The 18922-nt window shown below is 36.5% G+C and overlaps 2 protein-coding genes and 1 pseudogene across 4 annotated transcripts; 1 reads left to right on the plus strand and 2 right to left on the minus strand.

Moving 5' to 3' along the window:
- Positions 1–1292: 1292 nt before the first annotated feature.
- Positions 1293–16933, plus strand: LOC119988786 (annotated as a pseudogene).
- Positions 13767–15063, minus strand: LOC119988788. 2 transcript variants are annotated; one of them, XM_038833952.1, is made up of 2 exons: positions 14276–15063; positions 13767–13991 (listed from the first exon to the last, which is right to left on the minus strand). In XM_038833952.1, exons 1-2 carry the CDS (start codon positions 15024–15026, stop codon positions 13954–13956), a joined length of 789 nt encoding a protein of 262 aa, XP_038689880.1. In that variant the 5' UTR covers positions 15027–15063; the 3' UTR covers positions 13767–13953. The 2 variants fall into 2 exon arrangements, with proteins under 2 accessions (XP_038689880.1, XP_038689879.1); XM_038833951.1 differs by having other exon boundaries at positions 14270–15063.
- Positions 15066–15730, minus strand: LOC119988789. 2 transcript variants are annotated; one of them, XM_038833953.1, is made up of 2 exons: positions 15238–15730; positions 15066–15150 (listed from the first exon to the last, which is right to left on the minus strand). In XM_038833953.1, exons 1-2 carry the CDS (start codon positions 15538–15540, stop codon positions 15097–15099), a joined length of 357 nt encoding a protein of 118 aa, XP_038689881.1. In that variant the 5' UTR covers positions 15541–15730; the 3' UTR covers positions 15066–15096. The 2 variants fall into 2 exon arrangements, with proteins under 2 accessions (XP_038689881.1, XP_038689882.1); XM_038833954.1 differs by having other exon boundaries at positions 15085–15141.
- Positions 16934–18922: the final 1989 nt, after the last annotated feature.

The following is an 18922-nucleotide window of genomic DNA, read 5'->3' on the forward strand; positions in this document are numbered from 1 at the left end:
ATTATGTGTCACGCGAAGCACGAGCATGCAACTAGTTCAATCAAATGCAAAATACCACTCTCAAATACATGTCATGTTGTTAATAAACAATTGAACTTCTCCAGCTAATTCTTTCATCTACAACATTTACTTCAGTTGCTAATTCGTTCCTTAGACACCTACAACAATTTATTTCTAAGACATCACATCAATTCTTCTTAATTGTTGCGAACGACCGAATGAACAAGCCGAGGTCTTATCTCGCAAAAACTACCAAAGAGACATTAGACAAAGAGGATTTGCCAATGAGGCATCATTTAAAGCCAAAGATCCAACATCAAAGTCAAAATGAGTAGGGATCACGCGAGCGCACCAAGCGTGATCTATCACACCCTCTTTAGATGCCATGCTCTAGGGCGCCACGGCCGCTTCAGGGAGTGATGCTCGTGCCTAAAGGGATTAAAAAAGATAATAAGAAAAGAGAAAAAAGAGAAGGGAAAGAGATATCTTTGTAATATATGTTCAAAAAGAGAGAAGAAATCAATGAAAAGTGATGAAGTCAAACTACTCAATGCAAGACAAGTTACAAAAAACTCTAAACATTCACTTCACATTTGCATAGAAAGGAAACGATGGAGCAAAGGCTAGGGCAATCGTGTATGAATAAAAAATGTCATATTTAATCAGCATGACAAGTGACACATCGAGGCAATAAAATTAAATAATGATTGATTTTATTTATTCAATTATATGTTTAAGAAATGATTTAATTAGATGCGAGTCAAAATACACACATGGGTAAAAAACATTGGTTTTGTTTTAAAATATATGTTTTTGCATTTAAAATCCATTACAATTACAATTAACATACTGATATTAATACTTATAATTTCATATTGTAATAAATTCAACCAATATAAGTTGTCAAAAGTGAATCGCTATTAGATTTGACGGAGATAAATCTTTCTCGATGAATGAGAAGTCAATAATCTTGTTTCAATCCATATTGTGTCATTTTTTATTTATGTTTTTTGTTGTTTAGTCTGTTTGGGTTTATCCAAGGAGATGGTTATTTGGGCATATCCGTTACTTGGTGACAGTCTAATGTTTGTTTTTCGATTTTGTAATTCCTATGTTAGAGTTTGTAAATTTCTAGATTGGCTAACGAGATGTTAAATGTAATATTTGCTGTTACGGATTTTTTTTAAAAATGATTTCCTCAAATATAATTACTGAAAAAAAGCTTTAAAAATAAATATAAGCTACCGTATCAAATAAAAAATAACAAAATTCAGGGTACGCTTTGGAAAAAAATGTACATATATATGAGACGGAAAACGGCCTCTCCGTGGAAATGGCCGCGGAGGAGGAGCTTCTCCTTTACCTTTCTTCTTCTTCTTTGTTTTCTTCATCTCCAGTTCTTCGTTTGCGAGATTTTTGTCTCTCCATTCGCAATCTGCTACTTCAGGTAGGTTCTCTGTTTACCCGTCTATCTATTTTTATATCTATGCAATGCATGTATCTATGTGGCATGATATATGGCATTTTGATCGATGATCCGATCACCTTCTGGGCACGATCCTTTAGGCCCTCAATTTCAGTTCTTCGTTTGCGAGATTTTTGTCTCTCCATTCGCAATCTGCTACTTCAGGTAGGTTCTCTGTTTACCCGTCTATCTATTTGTACATCTATTCAATGCATGTATCTATGTGGCATGATATATGGCATTTTGATCGATGATCCGATCACCTTCTGGGCACGATCCTTTAGGCCCTCAATTTTAGTCTTAATAAATCAATTTTCGTTTAGTTTCTTCTTCATTTCTGTCGATTGCATTTTTTTTTGAGTTCGTGGATCCTTTGAACTTCTGAATCATGAAGTGACTGGTCTTTTGATTATTTTTCTGAAATCAATCTTATTGCTTTGGCACAACATTGAAGTTCTTTTTTTTTTTTTTTCCACATTTGACTTCGATTTGTAGTTTGGATTCTCAATTGGGTTTCTGTCTCGGCGATCATAGTAGAGAGAGTGTATATTTGTTTGTGTGAGAGAGAGGGAGATAAAGAAGGTTTTGTGTTGATGGTGATGTCTTGTGGTGGAGGAGGAGAAGAAAAGCTATGGACTTGTGGAAAGGCTGGGGTAGCGAATTTGCAAAGAGTGGGTTCTATAGTGCGAGATATTGGCGATCTGTGCCTCTCTCAAACACCCATAAAGGTTGTTATAGCTGTAAGATTCTCTCTTTTAAATCATTTTCATTATTTCTTTCCTTTTCCTATATCAAAGTTTACATTTATCAGTGCTTTGGATCTATTTAATTTTCAGAGAAACTACATTTGTATTTTCTTTTACTGTTATGTGGTGTAGACATGAGAGAAGTACCCAATTTTAAGTAGTTGGTGCGAAGAGCATTTTCGCTTTACATTTTCGCTTATTGCCTTCTTTCTTGGATCCTTGTTAGTGCCATGCAGTCAGTTGTATAAGTGATGTACATTGTGGGTGGGCAAGTGTTGAATGTTGCATGGACCAAAATGATCCGCATTTCCTGTAACTATAAAATATAGCACTTGAACACATCAACTAATGTTTGTTAATGGAAACATTTTCATAAGATATGGTAATGGTGAATGATGTTTTGAATTTCTTTTATGGTTATAGCTTAATCGCGTGTGCTGCATTAAAGGAACTTGTTGAAATTTGTGTATTTTCTTTTTTAGTACTTCTTAGGCTGACAAAGTGTTCAGTCTCTTTGAGTGCCAACAAATTAACAGATTGTCACAGTCCCCGTGTTTCATGCCTAGATGCATGAAGATTTGATTTGAACTATATTTTAACGTGTTTCAAAATTTTGCTTATGCTAATCAGAACCTTAGATATTTATTAATGAGCTAACAATAAATTGAAGAATAAATGTAACAATTTAAGTAAACTAAATCTAGGATTCAATAACCAACATCTTTTTTTAACATAAGAAATTGGATATATTAATGCATAGAGGCACAAGTGGGTGCTTCCAATTGGCAAACATCTGCAAGCTAGTAGATCCATTGTGCCTAGAAATAAATTTCTTTCTCGAAATTATTTGTGCTGTATCAATTACAAAAGTAGGATAACCATCCATACTTAAGTGACCCCAATTGAGCTTCTTCACCCTCAAGAGCCCTTTGTTTTACTTCCTCTATGTTATCCAAGAGACAGAAGGATGGGAGCAACAGTATATCTCTCCTTTCTTGCTCCTTTGCCAGAAGATTGAAGAATAACATTATCCTAAAGTAAGTTCACCACTTTGTAAAATTATGTAGAGCAATATAGCTAGTTGTCTAGAACCTGACCTCTTGGATGTAAAAAGTTAACACAAGCGACCAGAAAGAAAATTTACCCTATACGTTTTTATGAAAGATTTTCTAATGTATGAGGGCATCTGGATAATATATCAATCGGGTTGATTTGTTAGGTTCCAATATCACCAACTGATTTGTGGGTATCTGCACAAATCTTTCTCATTAATCCAGTGGATCCTTAAAAAAAGTAAAAAGAAAAAAATCAGTGTTTGCATAGAATAAACTATATACTTAGATTTGTTTAGGTTAAAATTTGGCTTGTAAATACAATAGCAGTTTACGTGGTTTTTTCAAGAGATCTTAGAATTACTGGATAGTTTTTAACTGACGAAGAAAAGGTTCCCAATAGCTTCTTCTGTTTCCCGAGGTTATATAGGGGCCAGATTAGATCTTTCTGTTTTGCTGAAGAAATTTGGACTTGAAAACTGAAGAGTTGGAACTCACTCACTGCACTTAGTCTAGTTGACAAGATGTTCGTTACTTTTCGTGGGAAATAAAGTGTTAGAAGTAAAACATTTCATCTGAGAAAAGTTTGTTGTCAATTCGATTACCATTAGTCCATAACTCCATATGCTATTTACTTTTTCTTACTGATCCTACACACTAATGGATGATTGTGTGTTTTAGAAGGTGAGACATGTGGGGCAAAGATATTTATACTTTGGTTTTGTGGAGTTTTTCTTTTCCATTTTTTTTTTTGGGGGGGAGGGGGGAATGGATTTGAATAATGGGCAGTCATTATGAAGGAGATTGACCTAATGTGAAAACTAAATTAGCCATGATTCTAGTAGCAGCATTTTGGAATCGTCTAAGGAATAATCCTACTGATCAGCTCTAATTGGCAGAAAGAACACCAGGCAAAAGGATAAACTCACAAAACAGTTGCTCCACAAACTGGCATAAGTTTATAAGAATCCATTTAACAAAACTTTCTTGAAAAAGAGGATGAAAAGGTGAAGTGATTGAGGAAGATGAGGAGGAAGGGGTGATCTCTGCCTCCCAAAAACGGCAGGAAGGTTGGGACCCTTACAAGTAGGGGAGTGAATTGACTAAATAGCCTTAGGCTTAGCTGGTTTATTGGATGATCGTAAAGCTATTTTTTTTTATTTACAACATTTTTTTTGACATATTATAATAGTTCCCCCTTGTTCATTGTTTATCGAGCAGGTAAGCAGAATGCTTAAACCAGACAAGTGGCAGGCAACTTTTGACAGCAATGGGAAGGTTTTTGGTTTTCGCAAAGTGCTAAAGCTGATCATTTTAGGGGTATGTTGTTTAATTGCTTCTTTATATCTGGATATCTACTGTAATTTTGTTTATTGTGGTATGCTTAAATTGTTGAAGTACGTCTCTTGCTTTTATATGTGGTATATCTTCTTTTTTCTTGTTATTGTAAAATGTTTTAGCAATACATTAGTATGAAGAGGGTCTATAAAGTAGTAGGAATGATGCTTGATGCTATCGTGGTTTTGTGTTGACAACCCTATTACTTGTTTTTGTTTGTTTGTGGCTTTTCATGTATCTGATCCTGTTTTTTCGCATTTAACCCTGTTGGAAGTCATCTATTTAAATTGTTGTAGTTCTCCTGTGATTCTAGTCCAATGAAAAAGCATCTTGAGCTTTTTCCTTTCTATAGCATGGCTTGACAACATAAGGAAATTCCAGTTGCTGAGGGTGAGATCATCAGTGCAAATGATATCCTAGTTTAGCACTACATACTGCTGGTGCTGGATTAGGTCTAGTGGTAGCTAACTCCTTATACTTGCACACTTGCATGGTTTGATACCCTACTCTCTTAAAAAATTAAGGATATAACCCCATGACTTATAAAAAAGCTGCTGGATTTGGGATTATGCTACTTCATAATTGACAGATTTATTGTCATTCTCACTGGCGATGCTTGTGTGGGTAATAATTTAAATACTCTTGGGTCTTGGATGGATTGGTGAATTTTAGAATTGATATAAGGTCATCAAGAAGGATAAGAATATTGCTGGAATCTCGGATGAATTCTTGCTTCTTCTATGATTTTTGCTTAGATGAGCTTATCTAGATGTTTCTTGAGTTGAGCTTTTTGAATTCAATCGATTCTATTGGTAAGAAGCTCTCGATCCTCTAATTTTTCATCCTCATATGACGTTTGTCATTGGTTCATATCATGTCATTTCCTGTCCTTCAGAGTTTCAGAGCTAAAATTCTATTGAAAGAAAATCTTGCACAGAATCTTTCTTAGCTAGGACTAGGCCACCTGCCTGACTATCTATTGTCTCGGCAGGCCTTAACCCGGCAAAAGACGACAAAGGCATAAAGGAAGGCTTTTTTCCCAAGTTAGAGATAGCTTTTGGCTTTCAATATTTATTTTTCTTAGGTTCATATTTGATCCCTATGGGGCATAGATGAAGAAGAAAAGGGAAACAAAAAGGTTTTCTGTCAAGCATTTCATGAAACTTTTTTTTTCCATGACCGATTAAGAAACTATTTAATCTGTCGTTGCTTCAATATGTCCTTGTCAACTGTATCTTTGAAGTTTGAATCACCACTGAACTTTATCCACCCTTATTTCTAAGTCTTTGTCATGAATTGTCTATTACTTATAGTTGAAACAAGCATTGCCTTATGTATTCTACTGTAAACTGTTAATAGAGCATGCTGTATATTCTGAAATATCTTGTTTGAGACATGTCACCTTCTGGCCTTCTTTCTGTATCATATCGCATGGCACTTTTGCGACAACGGGTGTAGTTTCCTTCGCCTTGAATTTTCATGACAAGTCCAGTTAGCAGCCATAATCTGTGAGGTCTAATATGTTTTGGTTGATGTTCTTACAAGTAAATATCTTTTATACACTTCCTGGTCAATGAGGCTTGAAATTGGTTGTGTTTGCATTTTCCTCTTAAAAATCTGGTCATATAGTGTAGGGTAGTTAGTAGTAATGAATATTTGGCTTTTTAAAGTAGCCAGTATTCATTGTTGTGATTTTTTTCTTTTGATATAGAAGTTCCAGCTGCATAGTCTGTTTTAAATTTTAGTCAGTTTTAAGTCTTATTTTGTGTAATGAGCAACTGTTTTTCCTGTTGAACCTGACATTTCTTGATTGATAAATCTTAAAGTTTTGTTACTCTTTTTTCACACACATAACCCTTAAAAATGTTCCTTGACGTGCCGCTTATTTTTTTTTTTACTGTATTGCATATTATTTGCTACATTACAGGGTGTGGAGCCATCTATTAGGCCTGAAGTTTGGGAATTTCTACTTGGTTGTTATGCGCTTGGCAGTACAGCTGAGTACCGAAGGCAACTAAGATCAGCCCGGAGGTTTAAGCTCTTCTCTACTTTAGATTTTCTTTTGAATGGAAAACTTTAGATTTTATTTTAATACTTAGATATACATTTTTATTCAAATACTTATTTTTCTTTGGCAACTAAGAATAATCTTGAGATTTTGACCATATAACTTCAAATTTACATTCTATGCTGGTATATATCCATTTAATGGATTTTTAGGGTTGCTGCCGCATCTTCAAATAAAAGTGGTGGAATTATCTGGTACATTTATTATGGTCATGTCTAGTTGTTTTTATTCAGATTCCGGTGAAATATTGTTCGTTGAATTATCTGGAATGTATTGTACAGTATTTTGTTCATCATATTTTCCTCATCTTGTTTATTCATAGATACTGCGGGCAAACGTTTTTTATTAGGACTGGCTGTTCTTACTTCATAGCTGATAACATCTCATTTTACTCCCGTCTTCTTGTAAGGGTTTGATACATCTCAATTTAATGTCCAAATTAATTGTGCCTTCTGACTTCTTGCAGAAAGAAGTATAGTTGTACCAAATGTATCAGTCAGCATTAATTTGGTCCGGTGCACTGAACTTCTGTTTCATTCCACAGTTTCGTTTGTCATGTACTTTATGTAGCTGAAATTCCTTACATGCTGAATGACTTAAGTAATGAATGGATCCTTGTTTGTGTTAATGAAAAGAGAGGTTGATAGCAAAATACAGTGAAGTGGTGGGAACTAGGAAGCTATGCCAAGCCAGCCCTGCTGGAAGGATGTTATATTAAACCTTTAGTGTTGAAAGGGAAGGTAGTAGTCACGCATGTATTTTGCTTTTACATATACACATCTTTCGTCTTCTACTGGGTTGTTTTATGTACTTCATATACTCCGTGCTTTGCAAGGGAGCCATCTAAAGATTTTTTTCTTGTTCAATTAAAAGCTCTTTGAACTTATTATGCAGAGAACGATACAATGACCTGATTAAGCAATGCCAATTGATGCATTCAAGTATAGGAACTGGTTCACTTGCCTATGTTGTCAGGTCCAAAGTTATGGACATGAGGACAGGATCTAAAGATGATGGGGAAAGGGAAGTTAAAGTTGAGAGTGGACAATCTTCTGTTGATAATACCAACAAAAAAGAGAGTTATCGTGATTGGAAAAATAACTGTACAGATATGTCATATATATGTGAAAGGGAAAGTTCTAGTGATTCTGCTGACCTTCTTAGCTTGAGGGGAAGCACAGATGGTGGAGGATATGACAGTTCTTGTTTTCTGCCTTCTTTGGGTCTACAAAGTCCCAGCTCACCTAAACGGGAGATAGAAGCTCAAGGATCACAATATATTTGCCAAAGTTTTTTCGATTTTCCTCCGTTACCTGTTACGGATTTGTTTGAGAAGAGTACAAATGAAAATCCTTCTAAGCACCAAAAATTGAGATTTGAAGATGACGCAGTGCATACTTTTCAAATTAATAACAATATAGATTTGGTAATCGAATCAAATGGTTCACAGTCTAACAATGTTTCGTGTCAAATGGACTCTGAAATTGAAATGGTTCGTCCTGACTCCAGTGCAACGGTGCTGCAGTCTAATAGTCTTGCTTACCAAACTGAAGTAGTTAACACATTGAGGATGTCAGATGCTCGGGATAGCACATTTGGTAATGCAACATGTCAACCAGCAGCTATCAGTGAAGACAGAGTTTCTGAATGGTTATGGACTTTGCATCGAATTGGTAACCCAGTTATGCATGTTAATTCATTTTGATAGAGATGATAATTGAATCTATCTCATGTGTTATTAAGACTATTATTTTCTAAATGCAATTTTTTTTTTTCCAGTTGTTGATGTGGTAAGAACAGATAGTCATCTTGAATTCTACGAGGACATGAAGAATTTAGCTAGGATGTCCGACATCCTTGCTGTTTATGCATGGGTTGACCCTGCAACTGGTTATTGTCAAGGTTGTAATATTCTAGTTTCTCACTTTTGACTGAACCGGTGAACCCTTTTAGTAAGCTTTGGACATCAACCATTACGTGCTTTAATTGGAAAAATGTGATTTTAGGCATGAGCGACTTGCTGTCTCCTTTTGTTGTCCTCTTTGAGAATGATGCGGATGCATTTTGGTGCTTTGAGATGCTTCTGAGGAGAATGGTATCTCTAAACTTAGCAAAAATTTTAAGTTCCACGATGTAATGTTTTTTCTGACATATTTTTGGACCTGTTCAGCGTGAAAACTTTCAGATGGAGGGACCAACTGGAGTGATGAAGCAGTTGCAAGCTCTGTGGCATATTTTGGAACTCACAGACAGGGAAATATTTGCACACTTGTCACGTATAGGTGCTGAAAGCCTTCATTTTGCATTCCGGATGCTGCTGGTTCTCTTCCGTCGAGAATTATCTTTTGCCGAGATGTGGGAGGTTTGTACCTTTCACTGTTACTGTCTCTGAAAGATTGAATTCAAATTACAGCAATCTTTCTGGTGTCAATTTCAATTTGAATGAATTGGGAGTTCCATAGTTAAACAGATGATCCACATAAGATGGAATACTTATGGTTTGCTTGTTGGTATCCACCCCCGCTCCTCTCCCTGGGGACTCATATTTTGAAATCTAAACTTGAATATCTTTGGGTTGATGCTGTTTCAGTGGCAAATGCAGAAGTTACTTTTGGGAATGTGCTGTGGCTTAAAAATTTGATTGCTTTTTGACCTCATTTTAGTTCTGAATCATTCATGAACATCACGGCAAGTATGATTAGATCATCTATGGCTGATACATAAATAAAAATTTGTTCGCCGCCAGAAAATAGAAGTTTGGTACAATGATGTCTATAGATCATATATGATTGGTGTTTCCAAATTTACGTGCCGTCTACTGCTCCATTGTGTGTATTTGCCCCTCTGGGGAGAGGTTCTCTCCAAATGTATCAACATGCTATTGAGTATTTTGACTTACCTTGAAAACCCTTTAACTGATGAGCCTTGTGATTGTAATTAAAGTGATAACATTTACTACAATTGAACAAAAACTATGAATTGGGGCGGTTAATGATTGTATTAACCTATGTTACGTTATAAGATCTTAATCCTGGTTGATCTTTGAAAATATCACAACCCAAACAAAGCCAAAAAGTTGAAGCAGCTAATTTTGGTTTCTTGATTCCATCTCATGACTTCTGTGTGTTGCATGTGGTTAGAACATCAGACTTGAAGAACTCGCAAGTCAATATTATATAGATAATTTTAAAAAGCAATAGCTGGAGCATGTCAATATCAAAGAGATAAAACTGTGCTCCAAAAATGTCTGGTCATACATTATCTTTACAGATGAAGCTAGTCAAATCAGCTAGTAAAATAGCAACATTAAGATAATTAAGAGAAATGAGGCTTGGAGTGAAATGAGTTCAACAAAAATAATGTCAAATTTATTGGTATATTTCTTTTGAATGCAGAAGAAATTTATTGAGAGCCACCAAGGAGGTGAAACCCAAAGAGAAAGGAAGAGAGAAATTAGAAAGCCTGCTAAAGAAAAAATTAAGTGCCCTGTGCCCACCAGGCAATGTATGGCCTAGAATTATTTTAAAATCTTGTCGTTGTTATTGTTAACAAAAATGCTAATGGTGTTATATTTTCTTCGTAAATTGATAATCTAAAGGAGTTTTCTGTTAGAATTTGAACTTAGAGAAGTAAGTATGAAAGAACGTTATTCAAGACTTTAGAAATTCTGAAGTGATGGGAGAAGCCTTTAATATTTGGCAAGCTATTAACTAATATTGGAAAATGTAGGGGTTTTCTCTATTTCTGTATAACTGAAGTGATGGAGGATTTTTTGCTGTTATTTAATTTTATTACTGTGTAAATATGGTATTTTTCACAGAATAAGAAAAGTAGATTTTCTTATCTTGTCTGAATGAGACATTTTTGCTGAAATAGATTCGAAGATATTTCCATGTATAGAGTGTCGTTATAATAAAATAAATGGTAAAGTATGTTATTTACTATGGAAACTGAAGCTGTAATCTTTTATGATTTTAGTCGTATCAAATCCTAGGTTACTTTGGATTTTTTCATGTCCTTATAGTGGTTTAGTTTGAGTTTGTTAGATACGTTTCTTATTGTATAGGATGGCTTGCATGGTTGAGTAGAAGCCATTTATGGTATTGAGTAGTCCCTCTAAGAGATTATAGCTATATTTACTTTCTACGATAAGTTTACAATGTAAACTACTAATGATTTTTCCCATTCTTCTGCGTCATTTTCGTACGTTCTTGTTGTCAAAATTGCTGTCAATCTTGCTGTCCCTCTCCTTGTGAGAGTACCTTCCATTAAATATCATATTGTTCCATAATACAAGCCTAATATTGTGACTAACAGCCGTATTATTATGACTAACAGCTATATCTGACTAACAGCTGTATCTTCTATGACTAACAGCAGCTATATCTGACTAACTAACAGCTATACAGCTATATCTGACTAACAGCTGTATCTTCTATGACTAACAGCAGCTATATCTGACTAACTAACAGCTATATCTTCTACAGCAGCTATATCTGACTAACTAACAGCTATATCTTCTATGATACTATCATCCCCCCTCAAATTGATGCTGGGCGATCAAGAAGCAGCAATTTGCCAACCAAAAACTGATGACGTTGCCTTGTCATAGCCTTGGTAAACACATCAGCAATCTGGAGGTTGGTGGAAACATGCGGAAGAGAAATCACACGAGTATCCACAGCGTCTCGGATATAGTGACAATCCACCTCGATGTGCTTAGTACGCTCATGATATACTGGATTAGTAGCAATTTGAATAGCACTGGTGTTGTCAGCATGGAGAGGAGTGGGATCAGATTGAGGAAAGCCAAGTTCAGCGAGTAGCCCACGAAGCCAAACAACCTCTGAACACGCTGCAGACATAGCACGATACTCTGATTCAGTCGAAGATTTGGAAACACGATCTTGCTTCTTACTTTTCCAAGATATTAGGGACTCTCCAAGAAACATACACCAACTCGTAACAGAACGACGAATATTAGGACATCCTGCCCAATCAGCATCACTAAAGGCATTAAGACGAATAGGAGTATCAACAGGAAAAAACAAACCACGACTCGAAGAACCTCGCAGGTATCGAATGATACGACGAACTGCTGCCAAATGTAGATGTCGTGGAGACTGCATAAATTGGCTAACTTGCTGAACGGCAAAAGAGATATCAGGTCGTGTAATAGTCAAATAATTCAAGCTACCAACCAACTGCCGAAACATACTAGGATCTGGGAGAAGATCGCCCTCCTCACAACGGTATTTAAGATTGACTTCCAATGGGGTATCCACCGAGGAAGAATCTTGAAGACCAGCCAAAGCAACCAAATCTTGGGCATATTTATGTTGATGCACAAACACCCCAGAAGTATCAGTATGAACCTCCAAACCCAAGAAATACGTAAGAGGACCAAGGTCCTTCATGTGAAAAGAGTCTTGAAGTTTCTGTTGAAGGTGAGCAATCAAGGAGGAATCTGTACCAGTGATCACGATGTCATCTACATAAACGAGTAGGAAAACAACACCAGCGGAGGTCTTGCAAATAAACAAAGACGAGTCATATTGGCTTTGCACAAATGAAAATTTAAGTAAGGTAGACCGAAACTTTTCAAACCATGCCCGAGGAGCTTGTTTTAATCCATACAAGGACCGGTTTAACTTACACACTTCTGAAGTAGAGGTAGAAAATAGACCAGGTGGAGGAGTCATGTAAACATCCTCTTTGAGATCACCATGTAGAAAAGCATTCTTGACATCCATTTGGTGAAGTGGCCAACGCTGTGAAGCAGCAATAGCAATGATTGTACGTACCGTAGTCATTTTTGCCACAGGAGCGAATGTCTCCTCATAGTCAATCCCATATTCTTGCCTATTACCCAAAGCAACCAGCCGTGCCTTATAACGATCCAAAGTCCCATCAGAACGAAGTTTAACTGAGTAAACCCATTTACACCCAATGAGCTTAACAGTAGATGGACGAGGAATGATGTCCCATGTATGATTTTCCTGAAGAGCGTGAAGTTCCTCCTGCATCGCCCTTTTCCAACACTCATGTTTGACAGCCTCGGAGTAACATGAAGGAATTGAAATATTGGATAAAGTAGCGGTGAGAGACGTATGAGAAAAACCATACCTATCAGGAGGATGCGAGACTCTGGTAGATCGTCGAGGAGCTGTCTGAACAGTCTCAGGTGATGGATCAATCTCCGGAAGGGGTAAAGTTGGTTGACGTCATTTATACACAAAGCCAGGCTTGAATCGATCAGGAGGAGAGGGCAAGTCATCAAAAGTAGGAAGAAGTGCTGCTGTAGGAGATGACTCAACGTGAGTAGGAAAGAAGTATTGATCCTCGAAGAAAATAACATTGCGAGAGACACGAAATCTGTTAGAGCATGGATCATAACAAACAAAACCTTTTTGAGAAACACTATAACCCATAAAGGCACATTTAATAGACTGAGCAGAAAGTTTGTGACGCTCATGAGATGGTAAGTGCACAAAGCAAACACAACCAAAAGTATGTAGAGAATGATAACTCGGATGCTCGTGGAAAAGACGAAAGTATGGAGAATCATAGTGTAACACTTGAGATGGCAGTCTATTAATTAAATAAACTGCAGTAGACAAAGCTTCAACCCAGAACTTAGATGGAACAAAAGACTCAAGTAATAATGTCCGAACAACATCTAAAAGATGACGATTTTTGCGTTCCGCTACGCCATTTTGTTGTGGCGTGTAAGGACAAGAGCGTTGTGAGATAATGCCTTTTTGTTTCAAAAACTCATGAAATTCGTGGGACATATATTCCCCACCAGAATCAGATCGCAATACTTTAATACCTGAAGAGAATTGAGTATTAACATATGCCAAAAAGGTCTTAAAAACAGAGAAGACCTCAGACTTGGAATGTAGAAAATATACCCAAGTAAATCTACTATAATCATCAATGAATGTCACAAAGTACTTATGGTGAGTATGAGAAATAATAGGTGTAATGCCCCAAACATCAGTATGGATAATATCAAAACAGTGTTTAGCACGACTGCCAGAAGAAGGAAAAGGAAGGACTTTACTCTTGCCTAATTTGCATGTAGAGCAATCAAATTTAAGACTGTGGGAAGTGAAATGATTTTTATTGCCCAACAAACCAGAATTCAATACATGAGACAGAACAAGAGAATTTGGATGACCCAAACGTTTATGCCATACATCACCCTTAGTTTTAACAGTAGTACAAGCCAAAGATACGACACTAGGAATGGAAAAATGTAGTGGAAACAATCTCCCAACTTTAGGCCCCTTCGCGATTAACGTCCCCGTCACCTGATCCTGCACAGAACAACCATCACGAGAAAAATGGACATCACAGTTATTATCAACCAGCTGACCAACCGAAAGAAGACTAGTAGAAAGTCCCGGTGACAAAAAAACATTGTTGAAAGATGGAGTAATATCACCAATAGCAACAATAGGTAAATGACTTCCATTAGCAATCTGAATATGTGATGAACCATTGTACGGACGCACATTTTGAAGCATATGAGATGAACTAGTCATATGATTTGATGCACCAGAATCAAGAAACCAAGGTTGAGAGGATGTATTACCCTTACCTTGCAGCCCTAAGGCTGAAAATGCTGAAACAATCATTTGTTGTACCATATCAGCAGTAAGAACTGCTGGCCCAGCACCTGTAGGAGTGCTTGTAGACACTGCTGGAGCAATAAATTGATAGTTGGCCCCTTCTGGAGATTGTCCATCAGGCAGAGTGCCAACTACAGCTTGAAAGGCATTGACTTGGCGCTTTTGAGGACGAGTAGGACACTCTTTGATGATGTGCCCTTGTTGTTTACAATAATTGCAGAATCGCTTTTTACAATTGAGAGCAATATGTCCATATTCTTTGCAGCTGTAACACTGCACTTTCCGCATATCTCTATTTTTGCCTTTCTCTTGAGTCGCATAAGCAACCGTAACAGCATTAGTACCCAACCTCCCCTGCTCAAGAGTGGCTTGTGTGAGAAGACGTTGCTCTTCACGAAGTAATTCTCCAAAGCAAACATCTAAGGATGGAGGTGGGTCACGATTCATCAAATTGGAGCGAATGACCTCATATTCGGATCGCAACTTCATTAAAAATTGAGCTCTCTTACTTTGCTCATGAACTTTTTGAACATCAGAGAGAGATGCAGCGGGTACTGTAGCATAAACAATGTCAGTAAACTCTGCCCACAAATTCTGGAAACCAGAGAAGAAATCTTGAATGGAGAGATTGCCATGAGAGTAACAAGCAATCTCATACTCCAATTGAAAACGTCTAGCTGAATTGTCCTGATGATAAACCTTTTTTAAATATTCCCACATGGATTTCGCAGTTTTATATGGCCTCAAATTGAGGACAAAAGAGGATCAACCGACCCTAACATCCATGTCATCACACGAGCATTTTTGACATTCCAAGAAGCCAACTTTGTAGGATCTGTAGGGGCTGGATCACTTCCATCTATTAGACCCCATAAGTCCTTCCATGTGACAAATAATTGAAACTGAAATTCCCAGGAGGAATAGTTCTTACCAGTGAATCGAATATTGAACGAATCATTGTTGCTTGTAGACATGATGAAACAATGATTTGACAACACAAGAATAACGCAAGCTTGGAATTATGCCAGCACCCAGAAAACCAGAAAACCAAAGAACCAAGAGTACCAAGAAAACAAATCACAGCAGATCTGAAAATCAAAGAGCTGTTGAACACAAGAAAAGGCCAAGAAAACCAAAGAATCAGAGAGCAAAGTAGTTCAGAATCCTTGCTCCGATACCATGTCAAAATTGCTGTCAATCTTGCTGTCCCTCTCCTTGTGAGAGTACCTTCCATTAAATATCATATTGTTCCATAATACAAGCCTAATATTGTGACTAACAGCCGTATTATTATGACTAACAGCTATATCTGACTAACAGCTGTATCTTCTATGACTAACAGCAGCTATATCTGACTAACTAACAGCTATACAGCTATATCTGACTAACAGCTGTATCTTCTATGACTAACAGCAGCTATATCTGACTAACTAACAGCTATATCTTCTATGATACTATCACTTGTTATATAAATTGATATCCTTGATGCAGATGATGTGGGCAGCTGATTTTGATGAATCCACGGTATTTGTTTGGAAGGATTGGTGCTTCAGCTTCCAAGGGATTCTGAGAATGGAGCGGAAAAGATGGAAGAAAGTGGAGAAAATGGTAATGGTAGCTTAAAGGGGGGTTCGCAAATGAAAAATGGAAATGGGGATCAATCCTCAGCTGAAAACATTGCAATTAAATCAGCAATGGCACATCCGTTCTGTGGCTTGACAAGGAGTTTTTGGTCAAGAACTGATCACATGCAGATTTGCACTGCGGTGTCATCAACTGGAAATGGGGATGATGAGCTATCTGTCTTCTGTGTGGCAGCAACTCTTATCATTAACCGTCAGAAAATTATAAGAGAAACCCGTTCAATTGATGATCTGATTAAGGTAGGTGTATCTTCATGTCTACTTTTATAAACTTATTGCATTTTAGATGGTAACACTTGCATACTAATTTATCATTGTAAATCACATGGGTAAACTGACATTTCCCTTGCCTGGATGTAAATAAGTAGATCCAAGTTTGTTAGAAGAACTGCTTGGATTTTATGGCTACCTAGGGTATGGGGGAGGTGATGTGTTATCTTTTCCATAAGCATTGTGTGATTTTATCTTTCATATGTCTAATTAATGGAATACTTTGTTCCATGTTGTAACCTGGACCTGTCCTCTACACATGGCCATGTATCAAGTGGAGTTCTGTCTATTATTAGAATCAAGTAGTAGATTGTCTGGCTTTAATACAATAGGGTAAAGGCTTTTTCTTTGTATGTTGGTAAACAGTAAAATCATTGTGAAATTATGCAGTATGCAATTCCAAAGCAACATATCTAACATTAATAGATGAAAGCAGTCTTCTTGATGTACATAAATCGTCTCTTGTAATTTGTAAATGATTTTATACGAGCTGCACCTCTTGCCACCCTTTGAATAAATTCTTGTTTTCATTCCATATATATGCGAACGAATTAAATAACTGGTGGATACTTTTGTTGTTTATTTCAATCATCATTGACCCATATACTCAATTTATTCCAGATTTTTAATGATAAGCAGCTGAAGATCCGCATCAAACAATGTATACGTTTGGCAATCAAACTTCGAAAAAAATATTTTTACAAGGTTCGATGATTGTATTACTTAACTTTATCTCCTTGTACAACTATTTTCTGAGAGACTGTTCTGTAGTGTTTATTTTATTTCTTCTTTATTTTCTTGTTATTTTAATATGAACTGCAGTTTCTTTTACATGATCTTTTGATTCTTTCACTGAAGTCTTTAAGCATTTTTTAGTCATTTGGTGCTTTGCTAGTATTGTTTTGGTGGCCCCATCAATTTTATCTGTTTAAGACTGTTTTGCTTCTTCCATCTGATACTTATGATCAAGGGGATAAATAACCATATTTAAATTTGCAATGATAACTTGATTATCTGAGGCCAGTCCACAGTCTATTAACGCTACTATTGTTTTGAATCAGCTAATCAAGAGCAAGAGCCCTGCATCTCAGCATGATGATTAGGATCAGGGATTCCCCATCTACTTACATGGCTATAGGGCAATGGTTTATAGTTGGTATCTACGGCCTTGCATCAATGACAATGTTGTGAGCAACTTATGTTATTTGGATTCATGATAGAATTATTTATGCAAAAGTGCTTCTGCCTTCTGGAGTTTGTTCGGTTCCTTGTACTTCCAATATTCTTCGACAGCTTTTGCAAGGTAACTACTGTCTGGTTCTTTAAGTATTCTGTCTCGCAATATTATTACCCAATGCAAGACAGATGCATGCATATATTTCCACCCATATTGTTGTTTGTATATTTTCAGATATTCATTGGCAAAACATGCTTTGTTTGTGCGAACATGTATGTTAATTGGATTGGTGCTACTGGATAAGAGTTCATGAACGAATATAGGGGTCTTAAAAACCATTGATTATCAGTCCCTACCTTTTAGAAGTCAAAGTTTTGGTGGTGTTTTAGATGGTTCTTTTTATGTCTTTTTTGGTTTTGCAGAGGACTGCAGAGAATGTTCAGAATTTGGAAATTCATTCTACTTTTTGACTAGAAAAGGGTGGTTCATACACCACTCCTTGCTTGTCTGTGACATGAAATTTCTTATATCTCGTGCTGGAGTGAAGAAAAAACTAGATATTAGTACAATAATAAGCTGGAAACCAAATTTAATCGTAATCAGAATTAGGAGTGAATGTTGTCGGCCATTCATTTTATTGTACTACATTTTTTGATGGTTTGTGCAATGTTGGTTTCCCTTGGATCTCTATTTGCACCACCATAAGTAGACAACTGTTGAAGAAGACATTTTGTGTAGGAAGCAGTAGTATGAAGAGGTGTTGTAAACGTATAAAGGCTATGTAGAGACCAGTTTTCTATGATACATAGCATAACTGCACATCTTGTGTCATTTTACATTTATTGAGCTATAGGTTCATCTCAAAAAACAGTCAGCTTGATTTTCTTACAACGTATCTACATTCTCCTTAAAATTTGTCATATTTTATGTAGCATTTACTTATTCTCTTCATTGATGATTCATTAGGTAGACTTGGAACATCGTTGCTCTTATTCCAAGTAGATTGATGCGTGACATTGATTTGTGCTTTAAATGTTAAAAATAAATGAGAGGCACCCCTTATATATATCATTGTGGTACTAATTACTGTTGCATCCCTTGTTGACACCTTTGATAGCCATCTATTAGTTGAGCAGTTGTTCTTTTCAATATTTAGGCTTGGTGTGGTGTTTGTGAAAGAATTCTAATTACGATTAAAAATTATAGGCGTTGAAGTGTTCTCCCTATAGAGTCTGGGAAGGTTGTTACATACAGCATTTCCGCCGCCTCAGTGGTTTCAACTTATGATGTCCTAACTGCAAGAAAGTGATCTTATTGATGTGCCTAAAGTTTCCCTTGGTTCTAAAATTGTGAATAACAGATTCTTAATTGTAGTTGAATCTAATCCATGTTTTGCAAAACTTAAAGTTGTTGGCTTTTGAATTATTTCCCTTTCACTGTTTTTCTTGGGTTTTGGTAACAATGCTCTGCATAGATTCTTTTTTGGCAAAAAACATTATTCTCCCCTTTAACTTTTTTGTGGCTTT

This window comes from Tripterygium wilfordii, chromosome 21 (assembly GCF_013401445.1).
Source record: "Tripterygium wilfordii isolate XIE 37 chromosome 21, ASM1340144v1, whole genome shotgun sequence".
NCBI classification, from domain to species: Eukaryota; Viridiplantae; Streptophyta; class Magnoliopsida; order Celastrales; family Celastraceae; genus Tripterygium; species Tripterygium wilfordii.